At 37.6% G+C, this 21,401-nt stretch overlaps 1 protein-coding gene across 1 annotated transcript in view; it reads left to right on the top strand.

The window, feature by feature from the left end:
• The window catches only part of Atp13a5 (ATPase 13A5), an 88,795-nt gene extending 75,588 nt beyond the window's left edge, over nucleotides 1-13,207 (top strand). Inside the window, exons 26-30 of the mRNA XM_027935927.3 lie at nucleotides 2,311-2,485; nucleotides 4,856-5,058; nucleotides 8,872-8,960; nucleotides 11,262-11,342; nucleotides 12,947-13,207. Coding sequence (XP_027791728.2) covers nucleotides 2,311-2,485; nucleotides 4,856-5,058; nucleotides 8,872-8,960; nucleotides 11,262-11,342; nucleotides 12,947-13,207 — 809 coding nt within the window. The remainder of the gene's footprint in view (nucleotides 1-2,310; nucleotides 2,486-4,855; nucleotides 5,059-8,871; nucleotides 8,961-11,261; nucleotides 11,343-12,946) is intronic.
• The last annotated feature ends 8,194 nt before the right edge of the window (nucleotides 13,208-21,401 follow it).

Raw genomic sequence — 21,401 nt, 5'->3', positions numbered from 1 at the left:
GCTAACCAGGGAAGCTCAAATGAATGTCAGAGTCTAGAGTTTTTATTGAAGGTTTCATTATTAAACATGGCTGATTGAATCATTGACCAAAGGCTGAGCTCAATTTCCAGCCACCTCTTACAGATCATGCTGATATGTGGCTCAAAAACTTAGATCTAATCCCACAGTTGGTCTTTCAGTATGGCCAACCCCATTCCTGAGTAATGTTGTTAACATAATATTCTCCTCAAAGGTACCATCAGTCATCTTATTAGCATAAACTATCACCATGAAAAAGAGAGATTCTCCCAGCACCCAGGGATGTGAAGGAAACATCCCAGAAAGTGAGGATAAAGGCCCATCAAATTCTTTACTATGCAATTTATTCACATCTTCCCTTGGTCTTCAAATTGTCTGAGGAGATGTCTCTCTCCCCCCTGCACACTCCACAGGCCCTAGCCTGCCACCCTGCTTGGGAATCACTGATGGAACTGCTAATGGCGAGAGTGTGGACAGTCAGAGCTTTGGAATAAATGTGTTGAAAGGCGTTTTGGATACCATTTAAACATTTCAACAAGCTCATTTTGAAAAAAGTGAAGAATCAGAGAGTTTAATGGCTAACCCAGGACACACAATGAACCAATGAAGACCTGCTTCAGAGTTTTGTTATCCCAAACTGAACATCAGTCCCTACCACCCTGTCTCTACGTGCACAAATGCAAACATAAGCATCCACCTTCTACCTTCTGTTTATCAGACAAACCCGAGATAAGCTGTGAAAAGGGAAGGAAAACAAAAACTGAAACATGATTATTTTAAAATTTTTATTAATACATATTAATTGTACAGATTAATGGGATTCAGTGCGATTGTTCCATAATACAGTGCACATAGATCAGATCTAACCACCCCTCTCCCACCCTCACATCCCCCACCCCCAGCCTTCTGGTCTCCAGTTATCACTATTCAGGTTGATTTTTTTTCCCCAGTTTTCACATATGAAAGAGACCGGGCAGTGCTTGTATTTCTACATTTGGCTTATTTCATTTAATAAAATGTCTTCCGGTTTCATCTATCTAAAGAAGAATGACAGGATTTCATTCTTCTTTATGGCTGAATAATGCTCGTGTGTGTGTGTGTGTGTGTGTGTGTGTGTGTGTGTGTGTATGTGTGTATGTGTGTCCGTTTCTTTGTTGATAGGCACCTAGCCTGATTCCATACTTTAGCTATCATGAATAGCACCCCCATAAACATGGGCTATCAGTTCTCTCTGATGCTTTTATTTCCTTTGTATATATGCCTAGAAGTATCATGGTAGTTCTAGTTTTAGTTTTTTGAAGAACCTCCGTATTCTCCATAGTAGCTATGCTAAGTTACAGCTCTAATAACTTAAGTTCCTTTTCTCCATACCCTTATCAGCATTTGCAGTTTTTGTTGTTATTGGATGTTTTAGATCATAGTAGTCAAAGTGGTGTGGGACAGTATGTCATGTATTTTTTATTTGCATTTTCTTGGTGAATAATAATTTTTAAATGTGAAGTTTCTAATTCCTAATGTCTCCACACTTCTTATCTGCTCTGTCTTGAAAATGCATTTCATTTTCATCAGCTTGGTAGAGTATATGACTTCTAAGAAGGATGTAGTCATCTTTTTAGAAAATAATTGTTCTTTTTAATTGCTCATTTCCAATCCCTAAATTTAAAAAAAAAGCCCTAGGGTCAAAAACACAATACACCACTCTTATCTAGAAGCAAGATTTTTCTTTGGGTTTTTTTTTCCCCCTAACTGAATGGAATGTGCATTAAAAAAACTCCCGTTTATGTGTGTATCCAGGAAGAAACACAACACACTCCTGGCACAGTTCCTGGCACGTTGAATTGCTCAGAGAATGCTGGTTGAATGACTAATAGATGGAGTGCTTTCTTTAATTACCAAGCATATACAGATTAGTCTAGCCAAATGCCTATTTATTCTAATTCTCCACTTTCCTGTCATCACTGGGAGATAATATTTGTGTTGCATACCCCATGTGGAAGGCCATCTTCCTCTTTTACATACCATCTCTGGTTTGTTTGCTTGTGGAAAAAAATGTGTGTGCCATGTGGTATGGTAAATGTAATAATTCCAGGCTTTTTAATGCATTACTTTTCATTTCTAAAGGTAAAGCAAGGAAGAGAGAAAGCTTGTATAGAATTATGCTTATGTAGTTGTAAACCTTAAACTCATGTCTGCTGAATCTGAATTCTAGTACAAGACACAAGATAATGTGTATCTCAGTTTTTTATTCTTAATGATGAAATTGTAAAGGAAAAAAATATGCTTGCGTTTCAGTGAGTTCAACACATGCCTACCCAAAGCTGGCTCCATTTCGACCAGCCGGACAGCTCCTCTCTCCGCCTTTGCTGCTCTCGGTCTTCTTGCATTCCTGTTTCACCTGCATTGTGCAGGTCTGTGCATTTCTCTATGTGAAGCAACAACCCTGGTATTGTGAGGTCTACCGAGACGCGTGAGTTCATTTTCTTAGCTTTCCATTCTGATGATGTAATTAGATATAGCTTGGTTCAAACATATATCCTAAAATTTTAATAAACAAAAATTGAGTCTCCATGCTTCAAAACACAAGTGATAAAACAGAAAACAGTTAATAGTGGAGTTCTGGATGAGCCATGTGGAGAGGGTGTGGAAGATCTGTCACACTGCTGATTGATGTGTACATCTCTCAGCGGGTTGACTGTGTGAATTATCCATTCCTTAGTAGTTTGAATTTCCCATGGACCAAGGGCTGGGAAACATTTCCTGTAGATGAGCCAGACAGTAGATATTTTAGGTTTTGTGATCTGGATGGTCTCTGTTGCAATTAGTCAATTCCACTGTTACAGTACAAAAGCAGCCATAGACAATATGTAAATAAGTGGGCGTGGCCATGTTCCAATAAAGCTTTGTTTATAAAAACAGGTGGTACATTGGATTGGCCTGTGGGCTATAGTTTGCTGGTCCCTGAAACAGCCATACAGAGAGATTAGCTTAAATTAATTTGGATTTTTCCAATGAACATTACAATTAAATGTTAGTTGATGGTATTGTTGCTCTGATGGAATTGGAACATTAGACTGAAGAAAAGTCTCTTCACCTCCTAGGCTTTCTTTGTTTAACTATATAAATCAAAGGTAAGATGAAGTAAACTTTATCATAGATGCGAAAACTTTAATTTTTCTGAGGAAGCCTCCCTGACCCTAAAAGAAAACAGGAAAAGAGCTTTCTGGAAAAGTGCATGCACACATATTACACCCCGTCCTCCCACCACTGTGAGAGTGAAGGCATCAGAAACCCAGAAATCAGTGAAACTCATATGGAAAACTATCAAATGATGTCTAAGGTTGTTGTTTAGATCTCAAATTCAGCAATTTGAGTATTACTTGAAGTACAGAACCTTGTTTAGACTCAAAACCAGATTCCCCTCTCCCCCAAATTGGAGTGCATACACTCACTCTATCAGTCAAATTCTGATAGAAACCACAGTGTGGTGAATAGGGAATGGAGAAGAAATAGGGATAGTTCTGCTTCTATCCCTAACTGGCTGTACAATACTGGTCAACTGTAATTCAGCCCATCTAATCTATTTGTCTATTTGCTATTTGTCTATTTGTGTGTGTGTGTGTGCAAGAATGTGAGTTCTGATCCTTTGTTCCAAGGGTTTATTTTGCAAACATTAACTGGACATCTACTATATCAAAGCACATTTCTGGACCCTAGGGAGCCCAGGATAGTGATTTTAAGTCTTGCATTTGAATTTACAATTGGAGAATTAATCTTATCAATAAAGTTATAATAGTAATTATAAACTTTCAAGCTAAAGAAGAAAGCTAATAGAAAATAATGTATAGGTTTTATTATTAGGGGGGAGAACAAAAAAGAAGAGGAAGAAAAAAAAAAGTCAGGACTGGGAAATCCTGAATCTTATGCAAGCATTTTTCTGAGTAAATATTATATGACCCCACTGTACTGTGCCTAAGGATTTCTTATAAATTTAAGTAAAACAAAACAAATCAAAATCAAAAGAAAAATTCCATATTCAAGGAAATCATACCCCTCAGGTGGAAAATAATAATATATCAACAAAATCATTGCAAAATAATGAGCTAACTGAGCAATAGAGGGAAGAATAGAATGTGTTAGGTTCACTTCCCAGTAAAAGTAATGTAAAATATAATGATATTTGAAAGGTAAGTGCTACTTCAGTTAAAGGGAACATGCCAATTTGATCAGTTTGCAAACTGTGGCATTTTAGGAACAGGGGATAATCCCATCTGTCAGGAGTGTAAGGAGAGTGAGAGAAGTGACAAAAGATGACAACGAGATTGGGGGTCGAAAAGGGATGTGAAGGTCTCCTAGATCAGTCTGAAAAATTTCCTTAATTTATTGGCAAAATGGCGTATAAATTACGTACCTCATCATAGGAAGCACATCATGTTCAGGAAGATTTTTTTCTATATAAGGAGAGAGGATTAGAGTAGGGAGATTCAAACTCAGGACATAGGAGGCTCCCCGTAGTGCATGAAGAAGAACACACACACACACACACACACATCCAATTCACATGGTATATTTACTCTTTGAATTGAAAGAAATTTCTTAGAAAATTGTCATCCAAGCCCTTTCAAGACTTGCCCTTAATGTAATGCCACAGACCGATCCTGACATCCTCTGAATTTTATTTCTTCTTTGTCATTGCAACAAGTTAACAGAATGTCTTGGTAGTTACCAACTGGAACAGGTTGAAACCTGAGGTTCCAGGGTAGTGATTAACTTTTTTTTTTCATCTAATGGATTAAAAATAGAATTGAAAGTTCCATAACTGCTGGCAATTCCTTTGTAGTGAGTGCTTCCTGGCCAACCCAAGTAATTTCTCATCCAATGTGAGTTTGGAAAGAAACTGGACTAGAAATGCAACTCTGATTCCTGGTTCAATTTTAAGTTTTGAGACTACCACACTGTGGCCCATTGTCACCTTCAACTGCATCACAGTAGCATTCATCTTTTCTAAGGGAAAACCATTTCGAAAACCTATCTACACAAACTGTAAGTATATAAAATTTAATTATTTTTTTGGTTCTGAATACTTATCTCCTCCCCACCCTTCCCAGAATTTTAAGTTACTAATGAAGAAGAAAATAATTGCATTATTTCAGAATGAATATTGGATGTGATGGTCATGGGTGGTAGAACCCCAGGCAAAAACTTGCACATCTGCAGATGAACACAGACACTGTTCAACGGTCACATGAGTCCTTTTCTATTGGAAGCCACCAAGAATCATTTTAAGCACAAGCATATATGCCACACTGTTTTTGGAAAAGGGTTTGAACCAATTCAACTACAAGTTGACCCCTTGGTAACTTCAGAATATTGAAGAAATTATCGTAACCATTCATTCTGGGCCCCTATTTCCTCATCTGTAGAAAGTGAGTCCTCAGGGAAAACTGCATGAGGAATTTCATGTGAAAGGGTCCAGCGCTTTTATTAGGGACTCAAAAATTCTTATTTACTTCCCTAGTATGTTCATCTAAGTGAATAAAAAATGAGCACCCCCGCCCCCCCAAAAAAAAACTTTTCAAAGCTACAATCAAGACCTTTACGCAGAAAAGCCAGAGAATATTTTCTGTTCCAAAAGACAGAGACACTGTTGAGAGTTAAAAAGAAAACCATGATTGATAATCATGCCAGGCTCAAACACCAAATGGCTGAGCAAAAGAGGACTCATGGTCACCCTGTTGATGACCATGCAACTGTTCCAATAGTTCGGTATTATAAATATGGTATAAAACTTACATTGCTTTTCATAAAGTTTGTACCAATTTCAGTCCAATCATTCCTTTGGAAAGAGTTTGCTTCAGGCAGCATATCCAACATGGGAAATAAAAAGAAAATTCTTGTCAAGTCAAATAAGACTTTTTAAACATAATCTCTCATTTGGTTTTAATTTGCAATTTTTGATTTTCAGTGAGGATTAAATACATTTTCACATCCCTAGCCATCTCTTCTGTGAAATGTCTAGGTACATTTTTACATCTATTTATTTCTTCTATTGGATTACTGTTACTTTCCTTATTACCTGTGTAAGCTATTTATTCTTTTATGGGTTTTTCCCCATTTCCTTTATACACAGAAAGTTTTTCTAATTGTAAAGTAGGATAGATTAACACTGTGTAGTTTTAAAAATTTCTTTTAGTGTTTTTTAAAAAATCTAATATAATTTTGGTACATTTTTATAGTAGGGATCAAATTAATTTATCCAACTAGTCAATCAGTTTTTGTAGCAGACTTTTTTTGACTATTGAGTATTTAATATCCTTTCATTCATTTGTTCCTTAGCCAAGCACAATGCCAACTTCATCATACCTCTATTCACATGTATTTATGATTTTCTTATAATTTATATTACATATGTTTATATATATATATGTGTGTGTGTGTGTGTGTGTGTAATTTACTCCAGACTGTCTTTTGTGTTCCATTGATATGCCAACCACTCTATTTTTGATCTTTCACTATATTTTAACAATTATAATTTTATAAGATTTTTTAATAAGTAGCAAGATTAGTGTAGCCTCATTTTCTCAACTTTCTAAAAACTTTTGAGTCTCAAGTGTTCTAGAAAGACAGGTACTAATAATAGCTAGCTATAATATTCCTTCTTCATTTCCCATAACTAGAATGTATGCCCCTATTTTCTATCTTAGTATATAGTCCAGAACTTCTAGGACAATCTTAAACAATAGCAGGATAGTAGATAGCTCCACCCCTTGATAGAAATAGTTCTAGTAGTTTTCATTCATAAATATGACTGAATACTGGTGCAAGGTAGCCCACCTCATATAAAGAAAATACCCTTCTTTTACAGTTAATCAATAGTGTTTTTAAATCAAAAAACAGGAGATACATTTCATAGAATGCCTTCCCATGATCTGTCTTGATGATTATTCTTTCTTCTCTTTTGACCGACTGCTAGAATGTGTTATATTAAGAAGCTTATTATCAAATTGTCTTCTTGAGCAAATGCTACTAATTTGTGGTGGATTATACATTTACTAAGTTGAATTTTTATAGTTTTTTAAAATCTACATTTCATATGGGATTCTGAAGATTTCTGTGTTAGGTTTTGTTAGGCTTGGGTAATAGATTTGAAACTTCTTTAAGTTTTTCTTTCTTCTATAATTTTTTTTTTTAGTAGGAATGATCCTTTCCTTGCCAATTTGCAAGAAATAATTAGTAAAATCATCCAGTTCTACATTCTTCCTTTGAAATAATTTTTAAGGATTCTTATGGATTACCTCTTTTAAAACTTTTTTTATAAAATATATTGTGCACATAATGCAATTTCCTTCCTATTGTCAAATAGGAGGACCAGGCCTTTGTGAGGCATCCTTCTCTTGCCAGCTTCTGAGTCCCCGCCCCTCCCAAACAATGAAGTGTATGTAAGAGCAATACAGCTGTCTCCTGGGATCTTTTTATCACCACAACCATGAGTAGATTGTTTTATTTGGGGAGATGCAATTCCCATTTTTCTCCTCCCTGCTTCACACTCCTCTAGAACAATCCTGGACATTCTTCTGAGAGGTCCTGCACCGCATCATATGCAAGAAATGAGACATGGATGAGAACCAGGGCAAGTGTAGGTGTGCAAGGGTGTGGCTTCAAAAGTAGGGCCCCCTGGAGAGGAGCACTTGCCTCAGATTTTCAGTTGGTACATTACTGAGTTGTGCAGTAGGCCATCAGCACCAGAACACATGACACTGGGAGAGTTCAAGGGAAACCCTTGTGGTCATTTATATCATGACAACACCAATTTAATTCTAGTGTTTTAGCCTAAAGGTGATATTCCTATCAAAGACATTTCTAAGGTACTATTTATGAAGTGCTGTGCTATCAGCTCTGACCGACAGGAGATGTTGGGCTTTGAGGGATATGAGCAATAATTTGGGAACAGTTTATCTGGGGAAGTTTATCTCCCCAAAGTAAAGCAATTTGGGCAGGTTGGAAATTCAGCAGATGTATGTGTCATTCACTTATTTTTTTCAAGTCAGAGTCCCTGGTGCCCACATCCAACATTGCTCCAAGTGATCACAGCCTAGTAGATTAGATAAATTAAGATTAGGCTGAGTATGATATGTACCATATGAAATAAAATTCATAAGGGAGGATTAGGGGGTCTTTGAAAGGAAAGTGCCAGTTAAACTGAGCTCATTAAGTGGGAAAAAAAAGGACTATGCCAAGACAGGAAGAATTTTGCCTATACAGAGCATTTTGTGAGCAAAGGCAGAGAAGTCAGAGAACTGGGACTCTGTGGAAGTGCTGGCTATTGTGGTTGAACTTTTCTGTTGCACCTAAAAAGAACAGTCAGAGGTCAGTTTAGAGAGGCTGATGGGACCAAATTGGTAAAGGCCTGGAACGCTGATCACAGATTCTGGGACTTTATTCTCCTAGCAGTGAAGAAGGAAATGCTGCCAAGAGGCCTATTCATTCCTTATGTGCAGGGCTCACTAGACAGGTGGAGCTAATGCACCAGGGCCTCTCTGGTGACCATTCAGATGGTCAAAGCAGGATGTCCCAGCCTCCAGGAATCCACAGTTGAGGCAACTCCCTTACAGAGGTTCCTATATACATTCTTCTTTAATGAACATCCTTCTACTTTCAGCCTTATTCAGGAAAGATTTTAAGATATCACCTTTATCATATAAGCATTGAACATATTTTAAAACATATGAGCATATATCAAAACATCTGAAGATGTATCCAGTGTTTGCCCAACAGAGATAATTGATTCTGCAATGTGTGCCAAATTATATGAAACATTCTTTTAGCATCTAAAAATAATGTTTGGTGTTTCTTCAGATATATTTTCATTTTTGCTGATATCTGCCTCGGGCCTCACGATCTTCATTCTGTTTTCTGATTTTCAAGATATATACCAGGGAATGGAGGTAAGTATCATTTATTTGCATATCTGACATGATTCATATTCACCATGGAACATATTTACATTGTTATTTGCAGCTCAGTTATTACCATATTCTCTCTGACCACTAAATATGTGAGACTATTTATATTTAGACAAATAGCATTTCTATATCTCACACATATTTTCATATTACTTGTACTATCATTTGGGCACATTTATCCTTTTCATTCAGAAAATATTATGTTTGAATACTTCATTCTGTATATTATACCAATACAATAAAATTAATGCATTAATACAATAATGCTCCAGCTTTAATGTTTTTAAACACATAATAGAAATCTTTTATAATATCATTGTAAGGATAAAAGAATAAGCAAACATGTTTGTCCTATTAGACATTGACTATATGGAGTTTTTTTTTTAATCAGTCAACATCATTTGATCCAGGATATATTGGGTTAAAATTAAACTCATAAAGATGTTATTAAACCCATTCTTGGACTGTTGCAGTGAGAGATATTGAAGAAAGAGAAGGATTGGCTCCTGACTTTCAGGCTATAGTTTTGTTGTGAAGATGAGCCACACCTAAGTGAGATGATGACAGGGCCACCTGGTGCCATCCATGCTTGAAGAGAGTCTCAAGGTAGCACTGGGAAGAACATAGGAAGCAGCACTCACTTTGGGTTGTAGCTGTCCTTGAAGGCTTCACGGAGAGCATGCAGCTTGCTGGGATCCAGAATCAAGCTGGATTTTGCTGGGTTGGAGACAGGGATGTTTCTGACCAAGGAAACATCCTAGACACAAGCAGAGGGAGCTGAAAGGGCCTTCTTCTGTCTTGGAACTGCAAAGAATGTAGGGTAGCAAGAATCAAAGCAAAGCTTGCTTTACAAAGGAGCTAGAGGATTTGCTAAAAGTGCGGCAGTGTGCTATGGATTATGAGGGAAAAGAATAAAGATTAAAGGAAGGCTTGGATGGACAAGGCAGGCAGTGAAGTTTGGACTTATGCCAAGACCAACAGGGAGTCATTGAAGGTTTTGTGGAGGGCATTTAATAGGCAGACTAGTTAGATGATGGCAGGAAGGCTTTATGCAAGAGTAGAGAAGCTGTTGAGGAAGAAGCAGCTAGAAAAAGAAAGCTCATATCATCATGTCATTCATTCATTTACCAAACAAGGTGGAGCTCCAGAGTATGCCTGGTGCAAGGTTTACAAAGATGAGTAAGATGTGGTCACTGCCCTCAAATAGTTTAGAAGCTAGGAGGGAAGGCCATGGTGTAATTAATTCCAAATCAAGTGCCTCCTAGGTCAAAGGTTGGAGAAGAGTCCTTATGGATCAGGGTAGTGGCAGCACTGAGATCCTACTGGGCTGGATTCTCTGTCTACTAGGATCAGAGCCACCTTCTCCAAACAACTTCTACCCAATGTGTAGCATTTCACAACCCTTTTAAAGGCTGTCTCCACTTGAGGAAAAAAATGACCACATGTTATCTTGAAATAACTCATATCAGGATAGGGATGAGAATTTAAGGTAAGCATTTAGATGCTATGGGGGCTGTGGTTATTGACATCAGGAGAGCTCAGTCCCACACAAAATCATCCATCCAAATTCTAGTCTGTGGGGTCAGAAATGGGGCCACCTAACTACCTTTTCACTGTGGGTAAAACCATGGGAAATGGTGGCTCTTGCATCTATTAAACAAGTGTAGTTGATCAATGGACACATTTTTATCTTTAAAGGGGGTTGGGCGAGATTTTCATAAAGCCATTAAATTTGGAGCCAAGAACACATGTACTTAGTCTGTCAAAATAAGCCTGTATCTCTGTCCCCCTTTAGATTTTATGATGTATCAATTTTACTGAAAAAGAAATGAATTCCAAGTAGATTTTGCTTTGAATTAGAAGAAAATTGGAAAGTAATTAGTAGCTGAAGGAGTCAATCTTATCCCCACTTTCCCATTTCTCAGAGGATAAAAATGAAGACACAGAGGCTCCAAAGTGTCCTCTTTCTCACATCTGCCACCCACGGCACACTTCATCAATAGATACTGTCAGCTGTGGAGGAGGCAGAGGCCAACAGGAGTCCTTCCATTCTCATTTGGACTCTGGCTCTGCTTTTTACTTATTGGCTTTGAGTCAGTGCTTGGGTAAGACTCTGTTTCCAGTTTTCTCATCTGTAGAGTAGAGAAGGAAATGTGCACACACACCCCACCCCCAAGCTCAGAGAATTATGATAAATACATAAACTAAGATAATTGATATGTATATTTTTAAAGTGTAACATAAGCAATGCATTGCATAATGATGGTATTTCTTTTACTACAGTTTATCCCAACCATAACATCATGGAGAGTTTCGATTTTGGTAGCAGCCCTTACCCAGTTCTGTGTTGCCTTCTTTGTAGAGGTAATTTCTGTGTTTCTTATTATTTTTCCAGAGAGATAAACAAATAAAGGGTCTTATTCTCAACAGATGCTCCTTTATTCCCAACTACTTTGGTCCCCCAAACTGTAGTTATTAATTTATTTTTAACACATATTCTCTGTGGGGAAAATTCCCTAGACAGTGATTTAAAATTCTTTGAAGCCTACTAGTATTTTCTGCACAGAAAGTAAAACATCAAATTAATTCTAATTTTGCCTCACATAAAAGCAAGGTATTATACTTTTCGAATGTTATCAATAATCTAGGAGAGCTGAGATGAGGTGACCTTGCATTGCTAAAATTCAATAGGATCTTTTAGAGGGAACAGCTGTTTTCAGGAGGACAGCCCTGATGAAGAGAGATGGGAAGCTGCCTTTGTTCTTATCAATGTCTACCCTTGAAAGTCTTCCCCTCTCACACTGGTCTTCTGCTTGGTTGGTGTCACTACATAACTTTACCCACACAGTATGAAGCTCAGGTGCTGCTTTTCAAAGGGAGAGTTAGAAAAATAAATAAATAAGAGTCAGGTAAGTAAGTCCCTTGGGAAAAGGAATCAATAAAACTTTAAAATATGTATCTATATACCTATAATATATAGATATTATTTATATATATATGTATATGCTACATACCTATAAATATATACTATCTTGCATAAAATAAGAATTAAATTTTTCATATTTTTTAATTCCAATTTTGATACTATATTTTACCCACAAGAATGAGATCCTAATTAGAATAAGATATGTCCTTTGCCTGTATAATTTTGTCAAAATGGTTTCCAGTGTCATGTATAATTAAGAAGAACCAACAAAATAATTTAAAAAAAACCTGAACAAACAAAAAGGCAGACAAAAACCCCTACATGTATAAAGATACTCATCTCAGTGTATCTACAGTGGCAAAATACAGGACTGAAGCATTGTCAAGTATTTAAATAGTTATACATCAATTTGAAGAAATGCCATACAGTCATTAAAGATGTTTATTAAGACTGTAGCTGTATTCTTACTGCAATTATATAAAAACTTTTAAAAAACTATTGCTACTATTTTAAAAGATTATTCATGACATTAAGTCTAGTATAGACAGTGGAATGCAAAATTTGACCAATTTTATTTTTATAAATGTATGAAAATTGCATAAGAATGAGAAGAAAGAGAAAAGGGAACTCAAAAAAAAAAATGGAAAACAAAAACCCTTTGATAGCTAGAGCTCAACCATTCCTTCAACATGCATTTATTTGGCACCTTGTATGTGGCTGGTAGTAAGTAGCAGGATTAATAGGGGTTTCCCATTTCTATATATTGCTATCATTTCAGTCTGTCAGAAAAGGAATCCTGAGTGAGTCACTAGCCAGGATTTAACCAGAAAATCTGGATAGGTGAAAGGCCGTATGCTTTCGGCAGGTAACTGTGAACAGAAGCAACCATTTACTTCTTAAAGGAAGAATAAGGGGACCTCAGGGAGGAGAAGCAGCAGCAGCAGCAGCCGCCAGGAGCACAACCCAGGGGAAGTGTGGGGAGCTGCCTGGCTGCACGGAGACTGCACAGTGATTTGACTGTTTTTCACATCTAATTTTCCAGGATGCCATCCTTCAGAATCGAGCGTTCTGGCTGTTGATCAAGAAAGTATTTGGATTCTACTCTAAAAGTCAATATAGGACCTGGCAAAAAAAGCTGGCAGAAGACTCTACCTGGCCCCCCATAAATAGGACGGACTATGCAAGTGATGGTAAAAATGGATTCTACATCAACAAAGGCTATGAAAACCATGAACTGGTCCCAAAAGAAAAACTCAAATCAGGGGACCAAATCAAAGAACAGCATTTTTGGACCAGACTCTAATTGGAATTGTTATACACATTGAGCAGCATCACCCTCCTCCAAACTAAAACATGTGGAAGGTGAAAAGAATGTACCCTTTTCTTTTTGCTGTCCATCTGATCATCTGAAGCACATTTCTCAGTGCACTTAGCCTTGCAACAGAGGACCTTGAATTTATCTATTTTGACTATATCCTTTCCTATTGGGAGAAAAAAATGCATTTCTTGGGTTATCATTTTAATATGCTTTATTCATATTGTATTGTTTAAAATGCACAGCTCTTAGGATAATAAAATTAGAAGTACGAACATCAATAGAATAAAGAAAAGCTAAGGAAACATTTGGTCTTTGAAAGTTTTACCAATATGTTAATTATCACACAAGTTTCTTTAAATCTTACATTCATTTGTATATATATATATATGTACATATCTTTTTACAAGATAACTAAATTCCTCCTTTTTGCTTCACTGTATGGTTTAATAGAAATAAGTATTAACATTTACTTCAGAAAATTCAACCCTAACTATGTAGTAAGCCAGAGTCATGTGGAAGTGGAGAACGGCAGAGATTTGTGTTAATTGCATATAATCTTAGCACAGGCATAGCTAATACCTAAGCAAACTCCACCAAAGTTTGACAATTCCCAAAGTATTGAGCTAGAAGGTCCATGGTAGATCCCCAAAATAATGGAAGGCTGTTAAAATGTGCTTTTCACCTCAGAAAGCCTGGTGCTTTGATTTATTACTGACACACCAAAACTTCAAGTAAGTTCTAGGTGAAAAAAAAAAGACAGGCCAAATTCAACATCACTTGTCTTATAAACAACCCTAAGAAAGGGACCCATGAAAATCCTCTGGCTTCCAGATGACCTTATGCTCTACTTCATCTTTTAATTATATAAATCATTCCAAATGCACATGAAAGACAAGAAGGGTACATTCTTTACAAATATATCCTTCGCCCTATCTACTTATATACACATACATAGATAAATGTGCATATATAAAATGTATATTTTTCAGAGGAAGAAATTTATTTCTGGTGAATATTTGAAATAACCTACTAGGTTTTCCTTAGAATAATAAATCTAATTGTGCCAACTGAACAGATTTTCAACAGACCATAGGCAAAGCTAATTGCTGGTTAACTAAAACCAGTTCCATCCCATAATTGTCAAATGTGTGCCTAATATCATGATATATGGATTCAATATGAAATAGCCCTGAGTTTACTATCTGTAATCTTTAGGACTGACAATTTTTTTCAATATTTTAGCAATTTCCTCCTGTAAATAGCATTATAAACTATGTTACTCAACCAGTAGCACAAATAAACCTTCTTACATAAAAATAAACTCAACATTTTGTTGTTGTTTTTTCCTCCTATTAACAGCTCTTTGGAGAGAGATCATTTTCAAAATGTGTCTAATTTATTGCCTAACAACAACATACAAATATTTTTTGAAAAGAGATTTTAGCTTATGATTAGGAAATGTAATGTTAACCTAAATATATGGTAGCCCAGGTTCCTTGAGTTGACATCTATATTTAGTATTTTGACTTTTAGAATGAAAAGATTCAATTGATATCAGTATAACATTTAGAGAGCATAAACATATTTTTTAAAAAATCCTGATTTTCAATACAAGTACAGTCTGGTTTTTTTTGTTTGCTTTTTTTCAGTTTTACTAACAATCTATTAGGGATCTGGTGGGTGGTGATCCTTATTTCACATTTCTTTTTTGGAACATGAAAAATTAAACTCCATAACTGACTGCCAAAAATACGTTCAAAGGAAGGTTTAATTATGTTGGGGGGGAAAAAAGTTTGATCAAAGCATGATAAGCATGATGACACAGCAAATGATGGCCTTGATGACCTGCAGGAAAACAAGGTAGGTAGCCTCAGGTGGCTTGTCCCCAAGAAGGGACCTTTTTATGGGGAAACCATGATTAATTCTGTGAACTAACTTCTAAGGGGAAGGAACACTGACACCTCTGACATTATCAATCCATGAATTCAAAAGTGCATTTGTGGCTTTATTCTGCACAGCTAGGACTCTCTTTTGGAGCAGAGACCTCCAGGGTGCTCTAGAAAGATTTGACTTTTGGCCCTCAGGAAATTAACTCCATCCTCTCTCACTCACCAATGTTGTAATTCTGCAAAAGCCAGGTTCCCTTCCTTGGGTTAAGATTGGCCCTGTGTTTTGAACATGTATTCGTCAAATGCTTTTTCTGCATCTATTGAGGTGATCAAATGGTTCATGTCTTTAAATCTATTGATGTGATGAGTTAGGTTGATTGATGTCAAATCAACCTTTCAACCCTGGAATAAGCCCCATTTGATTATGGTGCACTATCTTTTTAATGTTTTTGTATTTAATTTGCCAGAATTTTATTGAGAATTTTTATGTCTGTTTATCAGGGATCTTAGTCTCAAGTTTTCTTTCCTTGATGTGTCTTTGTCTGGTTTTGGTATTAGGGTGATACTAGCCTCACAGAATGAGTTTGGAAGGGTTCCCTTCTTTTCTATATCATGAAATAATTTGAGGGGTATTGGTGTTAATTCTTCTTTGAGGGCCTCATAGACCTTGGCTGAGAATCCTTCTGGTCCTAGTCTTTTCTTTGTTGGTAGGCTTTTGATGGCATCTTCTATTTCATTGTTTGAAATTGATCTGTTTAAATTGTGTGTGCCCTCCTGATTCAGTTTGGGTAGAGTATATGTCTCTAGAAATTTGTTAATGTCTTTGAGATTTTCCATTTTACCGGAGTATAAAATTTCAAAATAGTTTCTAAATATCTTCTTATTTCAGTAGTGTCCATTATGATATTTCCTTTTTCATCATGAATTTTAGTAATTTGAATTTTCTCGCTCAATTGCCTTAAATGGGGAAAGGTAACAAGCTGCTGCCAGTCTCACCTTAATTCAATAGCTCTAGAAAGCGTCTATTCATTGACTATTTCTTGGGAGTAGGACATAAAGAAGCCGAAACCTGAATTTAGAATAAAAATTAAAGGGCTTAGCATGGTGGCACACACCTATAATCCCAGCTACTGGGGAATCTGAGGCAGGAGGATCACAAATTCAAGGCAAGTGTGAACAATGTAGTGAGACACTGTCAAAATAAGAAGGGCTTTGGGTATAGATCAATGGTAAAGTGCTTGCCTCACATGAATGAGGCCCTGGTTCAATCCCCAAAACCACCATCAAAAAAAAGGATCTTGTACCTGGTGGAAGACACACATACCTTCTCAGATGATCAGTGGGGGAAGAAAGTTTGGGGGTTGTCTGGAGACAGAGCCAGTGCCATGAGAAACCAAGGGTTACATAAGGAAAAAGGAGGGAAGAAAGATTAGATGTCTGTGGCCAGGACTGCAGTGCACAACCCCTGCTGTTGACATTACTCTTAAGCCTGTGATTAGCTTGTACAGTATTTCTGGACATGAGGTAACATCTAAATCAGTGTAATAGGTCCAAGACTTTCACTGTCTTTTATCTACTTTATCTAATGCCATGCTTTTAAGGATGGAATAAGGAGGTAAAGAGGCAATGTGGTTTATGGGATAAGTTATAGTGTCCACTATCATCTTAGAAAGACCTATGCCTCACCTTTCCTTACCTGCAGTAATGAAGAAGTCTACTCAAATGGTAATAAATTTAAATTCAACAGCTAACCAATAAAATGTAAGAATAAAATCATGACACTCCTTGGCTTATAGTACAAACCTTAAAAAGCAGTACAAGATATTGTTTCCTAATTTTGGCACTTTAAACCAACGTTTGATGACCTCTTGCCAAGGTTCAAATGTCAAACCCCTGAAACATTCAAAATGTAACTGTAGAAATAGCAGCCCATGTCACTCATGGATTGTCATGTGCTCTTGACAAGCAAGTGAATTCCAGAGAAATCACTGGATCTGAAGTTGGGAAGTGAAGAGCTCCTCCCATGCTCTTCCCACCTGCCTACACCTACAGAGTGTGGGAGTTGGAGGCACACCCTCAAAAGGCTTGTCACTCACAGGTCCTCAAGCTGCCAAACCAGAATTTCCCAGTTTCTTTTCTCACAAGAAAAGGAATATGAATTAACATGTCAACCTAACAATCTGGGGTTCTTGCCGCAGTCTGGCTGGGCACAAATGCCGCAGTCTGGCTGGGCACACAATCACGAGCCACCACACAGCTTGTAGATTCAAACAGCAACTCTTTATTCCCGAACTCACACCAGCCGTCTACAATCACGTTCTGGGGAAATCCACGTTCTCTGCCCAAATCCACGTTCTCTGCCCAAATCCACCTCCACTGGGCTTCTATCTCCAAAATATACTGTCTGAATCACGTGAGAACTCAAGGGGAACTCAGGCAGCAGGATACGCCCTATTCCCAGGAGGAATAATCTTAAACCTTAAACCTGGAACCTAAACTGGGAACGCCCTAAACACGATTTATCTTAAAACCGGGAACACCCTAATCTGCCTTGGTCCTTGAGCAAGGTCACCTACATTCAATGTCGCTGCAACATGTCAGCAACATGGGGTACGCTGGCAAGGAAATTGTCATACCTACTTGGCTAATGGCTCCCAGCATCTCCCCCCTTCTGATTAATTAAACAACAAGCAATGTGGCTTAAGGACCGTGCCTGGTAGGTTGTCCAATTCAACATATGGTTCTTACCCATCATCGGAAAACTGACCTTTAGGCGTCAGCCTCCTGTCTTAGGTTGATACCACTGCAATTGAATCATACCCGTCACTGACTACCGGTCCAGCATACAGCCATACTTGTGGATAGGTCTATGCACCAGTGGGGGGTGAGGTTCTTTGCCTCACCTCTGTTGGCCCCCAAATTTGGCCTTGGTGCCAGTGGGGGAGTGAGGTTAATGTGGCTTATGGACCGTGCCTGGTAGGTTGTCCAATTCAACATATGGTTCTTACCCGTCATCGGAAAACTGACCTTTAGGCGTCAGCCTCCTGTCTTAGGTTGATACCACTGCAATTGGATCATACCCGTCACTGACTACCGGTCCAGCATAAGCCATTGGCCCCCAAATTTTAGACCATCACTAGCAGAAGGGAGGAGGATACAGAAATGCCACGACACCAAGCCAATTGACGGTTCCTTGGGAAAAAATTGCATCACTGGTGACACCATCAGCAAAGATATGTCAGCACTACCACAATTAACATGGGGTGCGCTGGCAAGGAAATAAAAATTGCATCACTAGTGACACCATCAGCAAAGATATGTCAGCACTACCACAATTAACATGGGGTGCGCTGGCAAGGAAATAAAAATTGTTCCAAATTCTGATGATGGATAGCAGGCTCTTTAACAAATTGCTTTCTGATATTATCTTATCATTGAGCCAAGGAAATTTCTTTCCCTACTAGCATAGATTTGCTGTGGCAGCTGGAACAAAAAGCTGTAGCCTTTGAGTGAGCCAGCAGAGGATCTTAAGAAAATCACATCACATTTTATCTTCTACTGTAAATATTGTTTTCCATTTCCTTAAGGGTGGCTATTTTGCCAGAGGGATAGAGAACCATTTCCAGGGGAAAGCAAAGTTAGAACCTGCTGGGAGCCATTAGCCAAGTAGGTATGACAATTTCCTTGCCAGCGTACCCCATGTTGCTGACATGTTGCAGCGACATTGAATGTAGGTGACCTTGCTCAAGGACCAAGGCAGATTAGGGTGTTCCCGGTTTTAAGATAAATCGTGTTTAGGGCGTTCCCAGTTTAGGTTCCAGGTTTAAGGTTTAAGATTATTCCTCCTGGGAATAGGGCGTATCCTGCTGCCTGAGTTCCCCTTGAGTTCTCACGTGATTCAGACAGTATATTTTGGAGATAGAAGCCCAGTGGAGGTGGATTTGGGCAGAGAACGTGGATTTGGGCAGAGAACGTGGATTTCCCCAGAACGTGATTGTAGACGGCTGGTGTGAGTTCGGGAATAAAGAGTTGCTGTTTGAATCTACAAGCTGTGTGGTGGCTCGTGATTGTGTGCCCAGCCAGACTGCGGCATTTGTGCCCAGCCAGACTGCGGCATTTGGTGGCCCGTACGGGGAAATCCTACCAGCATCTTCAAGAGATACTATAGCATTAACTACATACTGACTATCAGAAAATAAATTAAATACAGAATCTTTAAACATCAAAAAAGCTTGTAAAACTGCATTAAGCTCTACCTTTTGAGCTGATTGTTTGGGTACTAAAAATGTAAAAGTTTGATCAGGGGTAACTACTGCTGCTGTACCATTATTTGACCCATCAGTGAAAATATTTGGAGCATTCATGATAGGTGTTTTTCTTGTCATTTTAGGAAAAACTACAGGATGCTTAGACCAAAAAGACAACAAAGGATTAGATGGTAAATGATTATCAAATGAAACATTAGATTTACACATGATTATTGCCCAAGTATTTAACTCATTAGCTAACTCATCAATTTGATCCATAGTATATGGAGTAATAATTTTATTGGGAGAAATTCCAAACACTCCCTTCGCTGCTTTTATTCCTTTGAGTATTAATTGTCCTACAGCCTCAGGATACCTAGTAAGAATAGTGTTAGGAGAATAAGATAAATGTATCCATAATAATGGACCTTCTTGCCAAAATACTCCTGTAGGGATATTTTTTGTTGGTAGTACAATAAATAATAAAGGCAAACTTATATCAATTCTATCCAAATGCATATTTTCCATATATGTTTCAATAATTTTTAATGCCTTTCTTGCTTTAGGAGTTAACATGCGGGGTGAATTTGGATCTGATGGACCTTTTAGAATATCAAATAAAGGTCCCAACTCTCCTGTTGGTATACCTAGATAAGGCCTTATCCAATTTATGTCTCCCAATAACTTTTGAAAGTCGTTAAGTGATTTGAGTTGATCTACTCGTATTTGAATTTTTGGTGGACGGACCATGGTTGAGGATAATAGAACTCCTAAATAATTAATTGGAAAATTTAATTGTACTTTATCTATTGCTATCTCTAGATTATAATTTTTTAATAAGTTTGTAAGTGTGGCATAACATTCCAGCAATATGTTTTTATCTTTATGTGCCAATAATACATCATCCATATAGTGAAATATTTGTAGTTCAGGATTTTGATTTCTAAGTGGCTGGATTGCTTTGTTAACATATATTTGGCACATAGTTGGACTGTTAGCCATCCCTTGAGGGAGTACTTTCCATTCATATCTCTGATCAGGACCTTCATGATTTAATGCAGGGATAGTAAATGCAAAACGTGGACTATCCTTGGGATGAATTGGAATTGAAAAAAAACAATCTTTAATATCTATAGCTAAAACATGCCAGGTTTTTGGCAAAGCAGACAATTGAGGAATCCCTGATTGAGCAGGTCCCATAATAACCATCTCATTATTAATGGCTCTTAAATCTTGCAATAATCTCCATTTACCAGATTTCTTTTTGATGACAAAAATGGGAGTATTATGGGGAGATATGGAAGGTTGTATATGTCCTTCTGCTAATTGTTGTTTGACCAGATCATGGGCTACTTGTGTCTTTTCTTTAGTCAGGGGCCACTGAGGAACCCACACTGGTCTTTCTGATTTCCAAGTAATTTTGATTGTCTCAGTGGCCCTTTCTGAAAATCCAACCCATGTCTGTCTGTTCCTTGATCTATTTGTACTGGTGCTGCTATACCTTGCCCTTGTTTTCCTAATCTTTTTTCTTTCCTAAAGCCTTGTCTAGCCCTAGTAGTGGGCGAATTAGGATTGATGTTATTTGTTAATGTCAAACCTAATTGATCTAGGACATCTCGTCCCCATAAATTTATAGGAAGATGATCCAATACATATGGCTGTATAGTTCCTTCACATCCTTCAGGATCCTTCCAATCTAATATCATAGAACTTCTATGGGGATTAGTCGCCACTCCTAGGCCTCGAAGCGTTTGAGTGGCTTGTTGTAATGGCCAATGTTTTGGCCATTCTTGACGAGAGATAATGCTAAGGTCAGCTCCTGTGTCCAGTAGCCCATTAAACTCATGACCTTGAATATTTAGTTTTAGCATTGGGCGAGAATCTAAATTTAAAGACAACATAGCCCAATCTACACCTGTGGAGCCTAATCCCCTGGAACCTCTTTCTACACTATGACTAGGAAATTTATTATGTAGGCTGGGTATTATTAACAACTGTGCTATTCTATCTCCAGGTGAAATTACTGATATACCTCTTGGAGAA

Source organism: Marmota flaviventris, chromosome 8, assembly GCF_047511675.1.
Source record: "Marmota flaviventris isolate mMarFla1 chromosome 8, mMarFla1.hap1, whole genome shotgun sequence".
Taxonomy (NCBI): Eukaryota; Metazoa; Chordata; class Mammalia; order Rodentia; family Sciuridae; genus Marmota; species Marmota flaviventris.
This window is presented reverse-complemented; position numbering and strand designations above follow the sequence as displayed.